Source organism: Vicugna pacos, chromosome 23 (assembly GCF_048564905.1).
Source record: "Vicugna pacos chromosome 23, VicPac4, whole genome shotgun sequence".
NCBI lineage: Eukaryota > Metazoa > Chordata > Mammalia > Artiodactyla > Camelidae > Vicugna > Vicugna pacos.
The window spans coordinates 13,632,347-13,648,587 of NC_133009.1; the positions used below are offsets into that span (position 1 = coordinate 13,632,347).

The 16,241-nt window shown below is 38.0% G+C and overlaps 1 protein-coding gene across 7 annotated transcripts in view; it reads left to right on the plus strand.

Annotated features, from left to right (window-relative positions):
• The window catches only part of RPS6KC1 (ribosomal protein S6 kinase C1), a 141,611-nt gene extending 134,238 nt beyond the window's left edge, over positions 1–7,373 (plus strand). For 6 of the 7 annotated variants that reach the window (XM_006198767.3, XM_072948525.1, XM_015234758.3 and 3 more), the window contains one exon: positions 6,405–7,373. In XM_006198767.3, coding sequence (XP_006198829.1) covers positions 6,405–6,515 — 111 coding nt within the window. In that variant the 3' untranslated portion in view covers positions 6,516–7,373. The remainder of the gene's footprint in view (positions 1–6,404) is intronic. The other variant, XR_012063509.1, reaches the window with a different exon arrangement.
• Positions 7,374–16,241: the final 8,868 nt, after the last annotated feature.

Below are 16,241 nucleotides of genomic sequence, written 5' to 3' on the forward strand. Positions count from 1 at the left end.
AGTAAATTGACTTTAGTAAAAGTCAGATATAAACCTTTCTTGGAATTTCATAATGAGCTCATATTTTGGAAAGAATAGGGGCAGAAAAGCCAATTGTAACAAGAAAGAAAGAACTTACATGTTTATATGTTTCCTGAAATATTAAAAAATATGCTATAGTTACAGTTAATTCTTATCAATGTTTGATATTTTAGATTTATAGTAAAATGTCTGCTGCCTTGCACATTTTAGTCAGTAGACATGAATTGTCTGATTTTGAAAATGGATTTGATACATTTAGGATTTCTTATGTTTGTTTTGTAATAGCAGCTTTTCTCTTAACAGTTTAGCAACTTCTAATATAAAAATTCTTTGACCAGTTAGCTTTAATAAAAAGTAGTCATTTTGAATGCTAGATACAATAATTCCAAGTGAAAAGACTGTGAGTACAGCCTTTTGAAGTATATGCTTCACTCCCCCTGTGGGTTTGATAATATCAAAGTGAAGTAACAGATCCTTGGCACTTGCAGATCACACACTCATGAGGCAATGTAATGTTGTGATCAAGAGCATGGATTCCGGAGACTTCGTACCTGAATTCAGATCCTGTCCTTGCTGCTTACTACATATATGATCTTAAGCAAGTTATTTAATTTTTGTGAGTCTGTTTTCTCATCTATAAAACAGAGATAATAAAAGTAACTATTCATAGAGTTGTGTGAATTTTTTAAATGAATTAACCTCTGTTAAGTGATTAGAATAATGCCTGATGCACAATAAGTGTCACGTAAATGTTTCATATTATTATTATTGGTAGGGCAACAGTAAAGGTTCATGAAATATAGCAATTTGTAATTTGATGAAGCATGTAGTTGAATTATAGGACTGCTAACGTAAGAGTAAGGCAGCTGCTGGTGATACAGGTTGAAAAGATCTAAAAAAGTAGTGGACTGACACATAATGGGAAATCAATTGATATTTTTATATAAATAATTTAATTAATGAATCATGACTGAAAGAATAAATGGAGATAGAGGAAAAAGAAGAAATGAAAGTTTAAGTTTCATTTAAATAGTGGAATTTCCTATAGGTATAGAACCATTAATGTAAAGTAATCACCTAAATATTTCAGTTGCGGTTGGCTAAATTCTTCAGAAAAAAATTATATGTTATAGGAATATTCTCAAATGTGAATGGCTATAGGTATGAAGAGGTTGGCAAATTCTCTTCTCAAAAAAGGAAGTTGTGAAGTTGGATAGAGTTGGCAGAAAGAACCATCTAGTGCTTTGGAAACCGATGAGAGGGATACAACAATCTGGAAAGTATTTATGCTTGAAAAACAGCTGAACTTTGGGAAAGAACAGTGGGACTCTGTGGCATTCTTGCCTGGGAGTTGCTCCTATCCCCTGCCTGCGTGGTCAGGTGTGAAGGTTCTGCCAGACTGGGGCAGGCCATAAGGACCAACACTGAGGCTGTCTGCATGTGCATGGGAACAGGGAAAGAAAATGGCCTAAATTTTGAATGTGTTCTCCTGCCCATTGGCATAGGATGGAAGCATTAGTGGCTGAGGTATTTGAATGCACTCCTTTTCAATCACTGGTTGACCACTAAGCTATGCAGACACAGGGATGACCCTTAGGGAACCAAGCTTAAAGATGAAAACAGGAAAAAAAAATGAGCAGAGATATCAACCTGTGTTTGTTACAGTGGGGTGTGGGGAAGCAGGCCTAGCTGAAACAAGTTACCAGAAAAAGAATAAACCAACCAACAGTTAATGATAACAGTCTTCATGAGAAAAAAAAAATCAGACTCCAGAGAAAATATGTTGTCTAAAATATCTGATTTTCAGCAAAATATAGTAAGATATCTGCAGAAACGAAATAGTATGACCCATATGCACGGGAAAAAAGCAGTCAAGAGAAATTACTCTGAGTGTCCCCAGAGTTTGGATTTAACAGACTTCAAAGAAGTTATAAATATTTTCACGGAACTAAAGGAAACCACGTTTAAAGCATTAAAGGAAAATAAGACAGTAATGAATCAATAAATGGAGATTCTCAGCAAGGGGATAAAAATTATAGTAAAAGAAAAAAAAAAAAGAACCAAATAGAAATTCTCAAGTTGAAAAGTACAATAATTAAAATGAAGAATTAAGTAGGGGGAAAAATTAACTGGAACATCTCAACAGCAAATTTGGGATAGCTGAAGGAAGAATCAAAGAACTTGAAGACAGAATGATAGTAATTATCCCATTCTAAAAACAGACGCAAAAATTTGAAGAAAAATGAACAGGGATACAGAGGCCTGTAAGACTATATTAAATATACCAATATACATATAATGGAGGTTTCAAAAAGAGAGAAAATAGGGAAAGAGGCAACAAAAAATATTTAAGAAACAGGCTAAAACATCTCATACTTGATGAAGAACATTATTATACATCCAAGAAGCTAAGTGGACCCTAAGTAGGAAAATATAAAGAGATCTACATAGAGATGTTGTAGTCAAATTGTTGAAAGACAAAAACAAAAGAGGAAAAATTTTGAAAGCAGCCAAAGCAAAACAGCTCATTGTATACAAGGAACACTGATGTCTGACTTCTCATCAAAAACAATGGGAAACAAGAGACACTAGAATGACATATTTAAAGTGCTGAAAGGAAGTAACTCTCAACCAAAAATTTTACATCCAGCAAAATTATCCTTCAAAAATGAAAATGAAAAAAGAAATTCCCAAGTGAAGACTGAGAGAATCCATTGCTAGCAAACCTGTCTTACAAGAAATAGTATAGGAAGTTCTTAGGCTAACAGTTATCAGATAGTGACCCGAATTCATAGGAGGAAGTGAAGAAGAGTGCTGGAATGATATATGAATAGAAATTATTAAATATTTCTCTTCTCAACTTCTTTTAAAAAACATAAGATTGTATAAAGCAATATATACAACACTGTGCTGATAGGTTTATGATATATGTATAGATTTAATATACAGAATTTAATGAGTGTAAAAGACAAAGGAGGGCAGAAAGAATGGAACTATAGTGGAGCAAAGTTTCTACATTTCACTGGACCTAAGTTAGTATTAATCTGAAGTAGATTGTGGTAAATTAAGAAGCGTATTGTAATCCTTACAGCAACCACTAAAAAAATAGTAAAAGAAAATTAATAGAGGAACTGAAATAGTATAGTAAAAAGTATTTGACACAAAAGGAGGCAATAAAAGAGGAACAAAAAAGACAATAGAGGAAACAAGTAGCAAAATGGCAAACATAAACCACCATGTCAATAATTACATTCAGTGTGAATGTCTAAACATGCCAAACAAAAGGCAGAGATTGTTAACTGGATAAAAAAAGTGAGATCCAAGTATCTGTGTACGAGAGACACACTTATATTCTAAGACACAAATAGGCTGAAAGAAAAAGAATGGGAAAAGATAAACCATGCAAACAGGTCATAAGAGAGCTGAAGTGACTATATTAAACACCAGACAAAATCAATGTGAAGACAAAAGACTTACCAGGGACTAAGATGTTTTATAATGATGAAGAGGTCAACACGTAGAAAGATATAGCAATTATAATTGTTTATGCTCTAATAAAAGCTTCAAAACATATGAAGCAAAATCTGACCAATTGAAGGAAAAAATAAATAATCCAGTAATAATAAATGGAAACTTCAATACCCCATTCTTGATAATCGATAGAAAATCAGCAACGATATAGAGAAGACCTAACAACTTTATTAAACAACTCTAGCTGACTTCTATAGAACAATGATTGCAGAATACCTTCTTGTCACATGCACATGAAACATTCTCTGTGATGGATCATCTGTTATGTCATAAAACAAGTTTCAGTATTTAAAAGGATTGAAATTATACAGCATACTCTGACCATAATAATTTTTTATTAGAAATCATCCACAGAAAGAGATCTAGTGAACCCACACCAGGTATTTAGAAATTAAACAACACACTCTTAAATAACCTGAGTCAAAGGAAAAAATCCCAAGAGAAGCCACAGAATGTTTTTATTGGAATGAGAAAAAAAACATACAATATATCAAAATTTATAGGATACAGCTACATCAGTTCTTGAGGAAAATTTATGGCTTTAGACACATATAGGAAAAGAGGAGTGATCTTAAATAGAAATCTCACCTTGTAACTGAGGAAACTAGAAAAAGAAACTGAAAAGCAAAGTAAATCCAAAGAGAGGAGAAGAAAGGAAGCAGAAATCAATGAAAGAGAAAATTTTTGTTGACTAGAAGAGAAAAATTAAATCACAAGTTGGTTCTTTGCAAATATCAACAAAATTAGGAAACCTTTAGCTTACTCCAAAATGTATATGAAAAGGCAGGGGACCCAGCATATCCAAAACAATTTTGAAAGAGAACAAAGATGGAGAACTTAAACTACCAAATTTCCACAGTCAGTATAAAGCCACATTGACTATTTAATTACTGTGTTATTAGAGCAAAGATAGGCATATAGGTCAATGGAATGGAACTGAGAGTTCAGAAATAAACTGTTACATTTATGGTCCATTGATTTTTTAGTAAAGGTGCCAAGATAATTTGATGATGAAAAAAAAGTCTTTTCAATAAACAGTGCTGAAAAAATTAAATATTCACGTGCTAAAACCAGAATGAACTAAGACCCTTACCTTATGTCATATGTAAAAATTAACTCAAAATAGCTCATAGACCTATATGTAGGAGCTAAAACTATAAAAACTGTAGGGGATAAAAACAGGAGAAAGTCTTCATGACCTGGAGTTAGGAAAAGAATGATGAGATATGACACCAAAAACATGATCCATAAAAGAAAAAAAAATGATGAAGTGGGCTTCATTAAAATTAAAAACTCTTGTACCTCAAAGGATACCAGTAAGAAAATGAGAAGACAGGCCACAGACTGGGAGAAACTATATGCACATCATGTAACTGATAAAAGACTTGTATTCAGAATGTATAAAGAACTCTTTTAACTCAATAAGCAGACAGCTCAGTGTAAAAATGGCGAAGATGCAGCAAGGAAGCTATATGAATGGTTAAGAAGGACATGAAAAAATGCTCACCACCATTAGTCATTAAGGAATACAAGTTAAATCATAATAATATACCACTAATATCCACTAGAAGGTTGTAATAAAAAGGATAGACAGTACCAAGTGTTGATGAGGATAAAGAGAAACTGAAACTCTCATACATTGCTGGTGGGAATGTAAAATGGTACAGCAACTTTAGATAAAATTTGGCAGTTTCTTAAAAAGCTAAACATTAACTTAACACGTGACCCACCAATCCCACTCCTAGGAACGTCCTTAAGAGAAATGAAAACGTGTCTTCAGAAAGACATATATGTGAATGTTAATAGCAATAGTATTCATTATAGCCTCAACCTGGAAAGTCCAAATATCCATTAACTGGTGAATAGATTAAAAAATGTGTTATATTCAAATAGTGGAATGTTACTCAGAAATAAAACGGAACAGATTATTGATACCTGCTACAACATGGACGAATCTCAAAAACATTTCGCTAAGTGAAAAAAGGCAGCTGCAAAAGACAATATATTTTACTTCATTTATACGAAATATCCAGAAAGGGCAAGTTTATAGAGACAGCAAGTCAGTGGTTGCCTTGGGCTGGGGATGGAAATGCGGATTAACTGCAAACAGCATAAGGAATCTTTTTTAGGGTGATCAGAGTGTTCTAAAACTGGATTGTGGTGATAGTTGCACAACTCTTTAAATTTACTGAGAATCATGCAGTTGTACACTTAATTGTATATGACTACTTTTATTTTCCCAACTTAATCCTGTGGCATATAACATTATTAACTTATTTTACACCCGATTCCTATCAGTGAAGAAGTCAAAACATGTTGCACTCATTGGATCAGATTATTTCACTTGAGTCAGCTATTTCAAAGATAGCGATTTTGGAATACGAATTGGCTTGTTCAGACCTTAGGTAAAGTTTAGTCCAATGCATATGTAATTCATTAGGGGCTGAAAGACTTACTGTGCCTCCCAAAGTTTCTAATCATGAAAGGAGTAAATGGATCTCTCAGAATTTGGTTCAATATCTAATTAATATCACAATTGTACTTTTGGAGTAGGACATTGATAGGTGTAACTATCCTGTTTTACTATATGAGGATGAGAAACAAAGTGAGTTACTCAAGGTCATATTTCAAATCAGTTGAAAAACTATAAACTAAGATATATTCCCCACCATTCCACAGCTAGAGTGACTGTATAGACATACTTCCCTTTCAAGGAAAAATAGTCAGTTGGCTGTTAATCAAGTCCATTTGTTACTGGGGTTGAATTTAAAAGTTCTTTCCTTTCATATATTTTTATTTTCCTTTGATTCTCTAGTTGGATTCTTATTACTCACTAAATTCTTCTTTTTTAGCTCTTACAGTTCAACCCTGTGGAGCGTCTTGGTGCTGGGGTTGCTGGTGTTGAAGATATCAAATCTCATCCATTTTTCACCCCTGTGGATTGGGCAGAACTGATGAGATGAACATAGTGCTGGGTTGTCTGCACATATCCTAATCTCCTCTGTGACAGGCGTCTCCAGCACAGAGGCAGCTCTGCCTCAAGGTCACGTATGGAGCACCAAAGCATTGGGATGAAGATCTTTAGAGGAAGTGGGGGAAGAAAAGGCTGAAAGAGAACAATTCCTTTACAGTTACTGTCTCAACAGGATTGGCTACATTTGCAAGGGGCTGTTACGTACAGACCTTTCACCAAGGTTGATCTTTATTTTATCTGCATTAGTGTTGCAGATGAATTGTAAACCCAACTGAAAGAGGAATGCCCTTCCAGAACTTCCTCTGACATGAAGCTCCAAGTGTAGGATGAAGTGTTGCTTGAAAGGAGGACCTTACATGGCAGCTGACAGTGCTTTCTGCTAACCAAGATTGGTGTAATATGATCAAATTAGTATTTGCTGAATAGTATACTAAAAGTGCTTCATGAATAATATCATCTATGGAGCTTAAAAAGCAAGAAAAAAAGAATATACACATCATATCTGATAGAAAACCTGAACCACCATGCTATATATTTAATGTATATCAAATGTGGTCCCATATTCATTCTTTCAGAAGTCCACGTGAGAAGAAAACACTCCACGTTGTCATCTTTGTACTTTGCTGGTTGGTACTGCTAACAGAAGGGTTCATGTAAACACTCTGTCTCTCCAGCTTTATCTTTCCACTGTCTAGTCCCTTTGCCTGTTCTCTCATATTCTGTTCTTCCTACCCCTACTAATACATATACAGCAAAAAAGGGAAGGGAGTATTTATTTATCCAAATTGTACCAACTTAATAAGAACTAAAGAATAAAGATGTAAAATAAACATGGTAAAACTTTAAATCTCTCTTTCATTTAATTGCTTAAGATTTTTTTTTTTAAAGGCCTCTCCTCCTTTCATTTTGGAATGTTAGCAATTTCTGCTTCTTATTATGCTGGACTTCATTTTAGTTTTTGGCTTAGTATCCTAAGAACCAAAGGATCTCGTCTAAATGGAATTGAGTGGCAATCCTAATTTATTACTTATTGACAAGATTTCCAGGTTTGACCTCCTAATCTGCTTGACATGGTATAGAAAGAATATGAGTATTTATATATCTGCCAACGTTTGTAATTTCTTTCTGTTGCTAACATGGCTCCTGTAGTCATGCATTGTTTATAACAATTTATAAATTTTATGAAAGTGAATGTCTATTTTTTAACTTTATCCAAAAAAGAAAGGATAAGTCACTATTTCCAAGTTAGGAGCCACAAATATAATGAAAGTTTTCTGTTTTTTTTAATTCTTTGTATTTTTGAGGTCTCTGTGGGAGCATATCCTTACTCCAAGAGCATCTGTACAGCTTCCAGCTGCCATCGGCCATGTCCTCCCATCAAATTAAATGGAAGCAGAAAATGCTTTAGTGAAACAAAGGAAATGTGCAAGCATTTTTCCTTTTTCTGTTATCCTACTCCCCCATTTTCCTTTTTGGTCCCCTTATAACCTGAACCCCAGCTGAAGGGCTGCAACAACACCAGGATGGGGAGCAGGTCACTAGGATCAATCAAGATGACATCACTCCCTGGAACTGGATTTCAACTCACCAGCCCCCTGGCCTCATAACAGGAACTCATGCAGGTGAGACACAAGAATGACTTCCTGTGTAGGACTGGTAGGAAATCTGCAAGTAGTTAGAGCTGGCTGTTCCAGAGCTTCCTTCCAGAAGTGCCCTATGACATGAAAGTAGGACAACTAAGGTGAGGCTCCCAGCCCTACCACATGATTTTGGTCCCTCAGATTCAAAGAACAATGTTAATAGTTGGTTGCTGTGTTAGTGTGTTGACACAATGCCACTGCTTCAATTTCTCCATCTCTTTCTGTATGTTTGGAACTTGGGCTCCTCTGTGACAGGCGTCTCCAGCCTGGAAATAGAAATCTCACCTTGTAACTGAGGAAACTAGAAAAAGAAACTGAAAAGCAAAGTAAATCCAAAGAGAGCAGAAGAAAGGAAGCAGAAATCAATGAAAGAGAAAATTTTTGTTGACTAGAAGAGAAAAATTAAATCGTGATATGAAATACGTCATTCATAATCATGGTGGACATGAATTATTTTAGTAACAAACACATGGGATAAATGGCTTTGGGGTTGATGAATCTAAGTCTGTTTTTACTTGATGGTGTATATTAGAAATATTAGTATTTCTAATGCTGTGGGTAATACTTTTTTGCTGTTGCTTTGTTTTGTTGGGTTTTGGTTTTTTTTTTTTTTTTTTTGTATTTTCTTGAGCATCTGGCATTTGGGTCAAAATCATAGAAGAACTTACCACATAAGTATTTCTCATTTGATTTTTTATTGTAGTAAAATTTACATAATATAAAATTTACCATTTTAACCACTTTTAGGTATACAATTCAGTGGCATTAAAAGTACATTCACATTTTTATTCATCACCACTGTGCACTTCAGAACTTCTTAATCATCCCAAACTGAAACTCTTTACCTATTAAACAGTAAGTTCCCATTCCTCCTCCTCCTGTCCCCTAGTAACCAACATTCTACCTTCTGTATGAATTTGACTGTTCTATGAGGTCTCTCATAGAAGTGGAATCATTTAATACCTGTTCTTTTATGTCTGCCTTATTTTACTTATTAGCATAATGTTTTCAAGTTTCATCCATGCTGTAGCATATATCAGAATTTCACTCCTTTTTAAGGCTAAATAATATTCCATCATATGTGTATATCACATTTTGTTCAGCTGTTCATCTGGGAATGGACATTTGAGTGTTTCCACCTTTTGGCTGTTATGAACAATGCCCTTAAGAGCATTGATGTTCAAACATCTGTTCGGGTCCTTGCTCTCACTTGATTTTATATTTTTATATGAAATTACCAGTGTCATTGACTATTATTTTACTATGTTTTTCATGAAAGAGCTTTTCCAGCAGGATGCCTGTAACTTGGCATAATGCCACCTATCTTATGATATGAAAATCTACTACTTCTGTTTTACAGAAGGGTAAGTTAAGCTCCCTAAGAGTAAAGAAGAATGCCATGATTTTAGCAGCTTTTTTAAACTATGATATGAGGTGATCCTGTTTGAGACATAGGTCTTTTCAACTCATTTGTTGTAATAACTGAACTCTTGTTAACATATTTAAACCTGCCTTTTAAACATTTTTAAACAGCTACAAATCCTGTTGCGTTTTGACCCTCAGGCTTTTCATATCCTATCTTATTTCAAGGTCATTGTGAACCAAGATTGAATTTTGCTTTCATATAACACGTGTACTGAAGAATATAAGATCTATAAATAATACTCATGCTGTGACCAGTAAAACCACATTAGGGCCCCACACATAGTATGCCTTACTTGAATTCACTTGCTTATAATTTATGACTCTAAATTGAAAGTAATCTGACTATAGCAGTGAAAGGTTCTTTGCCTCTCAAGGGACCCTTTCTAGCATCTTCATAGGACTCACTTAGGGATTACTTTATAGCAAAGGCCAAGGCATAAGATGGATCATCTTTCTTCTTAGAGAAGTTAATTAAATTCTGGTATATCTAAATGCTCTGAGTAAAGAAGCCTGGTATTTCAAGTTCTTTCTTTGAAGACTGTGGAATATAATAGAAAGTCTTAGAGTGGTGTCCTGGTCCTATCTCTGTGACTAACTAGCCTTTTCTTTTAACTTTAATCAAATAACAATATTCTAGACCTGTTCCCTCACCTATGGAATGAAAAAGTAGTTGAGTTCTAAGCTTCACAAGTGTATGATGGACTTTCTTTTTTTTCAGAGTGAACTAATTTGATAAACCAACATTGTGAAAAGACAAGATTAATGAAAATCTTAAATTGGTACTTGACTGTTTTCTTATAATTATTTCTTAAGTAACCCCAGATACTTGGGTTTCTGCCATATACCTGCTCAGCAGCATTGCCCTTAGTGGTTGTGTGCCCATAAAAATTATAAATAGAATGAAATATTAAAAGGCTGTTTCTCAGTCAGCTCTACACTGAAAAAGGAGAGTTGAAGGTCCAGATAGAAGTACGTAGAGGTGAAAGGAGGTTAGGACACACCTCCATTCACTCACTTCTTAGACCTTTCTCAACAACTGTGGTGCTGCTCCTACCCCTGTTGCCCTCATCCATCATATTTTATGTGTTTATTTGACTCACTGCTTGGGCAGGCATAATCCAAGTACAAAATTGATACCTTCTGTTCCTATTTAATGCAGAACATTAACCTCTACCGTCTAGGTAATTTGGACTTCTGAGTATTTGATGTCTACTCAGCTCATTTTAAGGATTTCATATTAAGTCCTCATGTTGAAGGGTTACTAAATGGCAAAAGCTGTAAAGTCAGCTGTTTCTAAGTAGGGTTGTAAACATAATAGCAGTAGGGAGATGGGAGGCAAGTTCTACAGGTTTCTGTGACTCGACATCACTTATTCTCTCAAGGGCAGTGAATAGGAAACTGGAGAACAAGCTTCCTTTTAAAGGAAGTTTTACAACAGCGATGATACGTAGTCAGATTGCATAGCTTTGCATTTTTTGTCCCCACCATGTGACTTCTTCCCTTGATCCAGGGATCTTGACTCAGGGAGAAATAGCAGCAGAGAAAATTTGTGGACGTGAAGGGGAGAAAGTAAGTTGAGTGTCACTTCAGGGAAGTAAGGCGGGCACTCATCAGGCACGTTGGTGCAGGTGTCTGGAGCAAAAATGAGCATGCTTTGTTAAGCTGGTTTTTTTTTTTAATTTATTTTTATTTTTTATTGAAGGATAGTCAGTTTACAGTGTTGTGTTAACTTCAGGTTGTTGAGCTAGATTTAAAGTGCAATTCTTTGTTCTTCCCCCAGCAAGAGTTAGGCAGAAACTGAAGCTATTCTTCCTAACCCAGGAAGAATACCGCTGTTGTGGCTGGCAGTAAAGGAAAAGGCCATGAGTATATGGAAGAGCTGCTCTGATTTCTCTGAGCAGGAGAACCTCTTACTGAATGTGGTAAGAAAGAATGGCAAATGAACCAGCTTTTGGTCACACTTAGAGGTGCTGGCATCCTACTTTTGTCAATCTCAAAAATTTTCATATCAAAAAGGTAGCTCTTCTGGGAATGTTGATCAGATTCCCCCTAAAGCTAATCCACAAGGCAGGGGTTTGACCAACCCCGCTCAAAAGAGGAAGATGTTAAAGGGGATTTGACAAATATAAAGGGATTTGAGCCTGTTTCAGTGCTAGAATAATGACTGCAGTGTGATGGGAGAGAGACATAAAAGTGACTCAGTAGTGACACAGACAGAAAATAAGAAAAGGAGGTGTAGTGTTGGCAAAACAAAAAATGTGTACAATTCTTCAATCTTGAGTTGTTCTGGAAAGAAAATGTGTTAGATATTTGAAGGCTATGTCTTCAGCAAAAACATTCTGAATGCCTATGAAAACTAGAAAACTGAACATTTCCCCTCATCATGGTCCCCTCCTCTTCTCTCCTTCTCCTTCCTTTCTTCATCTCTTCATCTCTCCTCTTCTCCCTGTGGGCTTTTCTGGTCACTGAACAAAAGACGTGGTACCTGTCTTCAAGGATCCAGGGGAAAGAGAGCATAAATAATAAGTAGGGCAGGATGTTGTGTTATAAGGGACAAACAGAGAGTGGAGAGCATACAAAGGAGAGATCTGAGGAACTGCAGGAAGGCTTCCTGTATTGGAATAGAACCTTGACGTTTGAATAGTATTTTTAAACATAAGGACTTTTTTTTTCCTTCTTCAAGATTTTGTTTAGGGAGAAGGAAGCTTTCCAGGGGAACAAGAACCAGTTGCGTACAAAGGCATGGACCTGGAGAAATGTGAAGCTGTGCGTATTCTGTTTGGGCTGGTGTGCAGGCACATGGACTTGAAAGGTAGGTTGGGGCCAGGTTAAATGCCATGTGGAGACATTTGGACTTCATTCTCCAAGTTGTAGGGAACTTTAGAGAGATGACATTATTGCAGCCTGCTGTTAAAAAGGCAACTAGGGTTAGAATGGAGGGTAAAATGGAGAGGGAGCAATAGGAAGAAGAGAGATCAGTTAGGAGTTGCTGCAGAAATTCAGGCTAGAGATAAAGTCCTGAGTTCAGGGGAGAATACAAAAGAGGGGTACATAACTACCCTCTCGTCCATGTCTCTCAAGTGTAGATTTTCCCTATCAGGTAATTGCTTTCCTTTTTTCTTGAAACCAGTTGATACTAGGAGATATGGATTTGTTTGTAAAATCACCCCCAAGGAATCACCAGAGAGATGAACTGGAGAGTTTGTACACTTTTCCCCTGTTGGTTGATAATGACGTTTACTACTCTACTCTGCGCTTAAAACCCCTGAGTCCCACGTCACGCTCTTAAATCATTTTGTGACACTGCTTCCCACCTTGTAAATAGTTGGTTTGCTTTTTATTTGGGTAGCGTTCCACTCTTGCTCCTCGAAGCTGTTACGGCGTGCCAGGTGATCACTTCTTTGTACCAGACCTCTGACCTGCTTTTAGCTTAGCATAGTGGTTCTCAAAAAATCATCCCTGTCTGAGTCAAGGGAATAGGGTGATTTTTACTCTTCTTATGACTTTAAGTTTGAAATTATTCCCAAATAAAAAAGTTCTGGGAAATAAAAAAAGGGTGGTTCCCAGACCATCAACAGTAGCATCAGCTGGGAACTTGTTAGAACCGCATATTCTCAAACCCTATCCCAGATCTACCGAATCAGAACCCTGGGGGCTGGCACAGTGGTCTGTTTTAGCAAGCCCTTCCAGGTGATTCTGGTGCAAAATCAAGTTTGAGAACCACTGGCTTAGTTTACCGTCAGTGTATTGCCTCTGCCTTGTATGAACAGAAGCAGCCTTTCCTGAGGTATGTGTTTTGAGTTTGAAGATGTTTCCCAACAGTTAGCATATTTCCCAGGAGGCTGGCCCAAGGGATTTTTATATCAGTGGGAACAGATGACAGGAGAAGATAGACAAGGAGGAAGGGAAAAGGCAAGGGGAATAGCCAGTTGGAAAAAGAAAACATCGGAGGAGGGGGCAAAGGGGGAGTACATGGTGGAGGGTGATTCTGTTCCGCCAAAGAGACTCAGCCACTGCTGTCCCAGTTGTCTAGATTCAAATAACTCATCCATTTAGAAATAGAATAGCCATTATAATTACAGTTCTTTTGATTACTTGTTGTATCTTACTGGGCTATTTGCACATTCTTAAGCAGAGCCACAGTGGATATTTAGTATTTAGTCCCTGTGTTGTTCAAAATCTGAATGTAAAAAACTAAACCAAGTTTGAGAAAGACACCAGAATGTTCTCATTGAATTCCAAAGGATAGCAGAGCTGCTCAGCATTCTCTTCAGAACAGAGGGACTCAGCTGGGGGTGCTTTCTTGGTCAACTTGGTTTTGTCTTTTGAAAATGGGCACCACGCTTCACAGCAGTAAAGTGAGCTGTCCCTTGAAGGCTGCGTGTGTAGGTATGGGGTGAAGGGAATGTGAGTGACCCACTCTTTTCCTATTTTTCGCTAAAATATTAAGGCTCTTTTGTTTACAATGGTCCAAGGTTATTAGATGAGATGATTCATAAAGTATATTTTGACCAAATATATATTGACATCTCATGAGCATCTGCAAGATGATTTTGTGTCTTCAGTAGGTGGCATTTCAGTGTCAGCAGTTGCTTCTTCTGTCTCTGTGTTCTTGCTATGCTTGAACTCAGCTTCACTAGTAATGTGCTGTCTTTAAAAAAAAATTACACTATTGCTTAAACCACCATTGATAGGACATACTTTGCACAGTTTTTTTCAATGGTAGACAGATGTTCCCACAACCGCCCCCCACCCCAACACAGACCTCTGTTTATGGCCAGAGGCACACCTGTGCGATTCTGGTTAGGGAATACAGTATCTGATGAACACACAAAAGCCGCGTGCCCCTAAGAGAATCAGCCCTCCTGCTGGTGAATAACCTTTGGGGCTGTTTCCCTCGGTCTTCTGACTGCAGGGGCCCAGACTCTTTCTGCCATGTTGTCTGTCTCTCGTTTGCTGGCTCCTGTAACCTGTCTTTCAAGTGTAAGGCCCTGAGCAACTCTTGACAAACACGATGTGGGTGAAGGGGCTGCTGGGTAGAATTCGGTGTTCTGAGAAAGAAGAACAGCTGCCTGCCTTTTATTCTCTCACCTCTCACTTGAACCAATCCTCAACTTACCTCCAGTCCACCCACCCATCCTGGGCCTCCTAGGACTCTACCTAGGTACCTAGGTACCTCTGCCTCCTAGGACTCTGGCAGGACCTGAAGCTTCACTCAGGCCAGTATTACCTTAGCGTCAAAAGTCACTTGAAGGCAAAGGGCTTCTTTGTGCTCCATTGCCCCTCACCCTGTTCCTGTGATCCAAACACCTGATCTCACCTTGCTCGACTGTAAGGATCCTCTTAAGATTGCAGGTCTGGTTCTCGCCCTTGCCATTTCGCTGGCCTCTCTGGCACTGGTGAATCTGGGCACCCAGAAAGCAGACAGCGACAGCCATCCTGACGTTGCTGCTCTCTGTCCCTCTGCTGCAGATTTAAGCTACATCCAGTAGCTTATCTCCACTGCGGGCTCTCGTGGTTTGAGGGAGCGGAGGGGAGAGCAGTTGCTGCCTGCTGCAGCTGTCTCCTTTCGAATCAACCACCCCCACTCCCCAGGTGCCAGAATAGCTTGCTGGGTTTCGAATGCTCCCCATCTCTACCTCTCCCGCCCATTGCAGCATTGGTAGCAGCTTTCCAATGAGTCTTTTGTTGTGGAAGCTCTAAATCCATGGTAGGGAAATTACCAAGAGACCCTTCCACAGTCTGCCCTCCCTCCCCTTGCTCCGTCTCTTTCTTTCCTTCCTTTGTCTCCTTCCGTAGCTAGGGTCAGAATCCCTAGCCAGACTGAGAACATGGTTGCTATTCCAGGACCCAGATGCCAATATGTGGCAGCATCTGGCTTATTGGCAAGCGCTGCCGGCAGTTGTGCTGGCTGCTTCTAGGCCTGTCATGTGGCTGAGCCTGCTAATGGGGGCCCTGTCACTAAACGGAGTTTCTTTGAGAATATGGTGTCAACCAAGGAGCCCACCAGAAAACAATGAGCTGCACTGAGAGGACATGAATTATTGGGCAGGGTGGCGGCGGCCTGTGGCTTTGATGCTGATCCTGGACCTGTTTTGCAAAAATCCCTGTTTCATGTTGTTGGAGTCTGCTCCTCCTGTAACCTTACCTTCTTGTGCTGTTAGTGTTTCGGGTGCCTTAAGGCATGGAGCTCCTTGAAAGAGAAACACAAATCACTAAAAATGTTGAGATAAAATCCTGCTCCTCAGAGGCGCCTGTTTGGCACGGTGAGCGCATGATAACAGCTTGCTTTAGAAAGGTGACATTTCTGCTGAAGGCTGAATAATAAAAAATGCATTTTAAAAACTCAGCTCTTCCCTGTCTTCTGACGGTTGACTTTTGGAGTGAAGGCCATTTCTCCAATGTGAAGGGTCTTATTTGGGGCTAGCCCCTCCAACCCCCAACCTGGGCTTATTAACTCTTGTCAGCAGTGATGAGGCCAAGGAGCTTTTAAAATTAATTAGCACATAATAGGGCTGTTAGTACTTTTTTCCAGGTGCAAACACTGAGTGCTTACAATGAGTCAAGCACTGTCTGAGGTATTGTGGGCATGTCTTCCCCCCAGCCTATACAACTGGACAGGGCAAGTGATACGCTCTGGTTTTACTAGT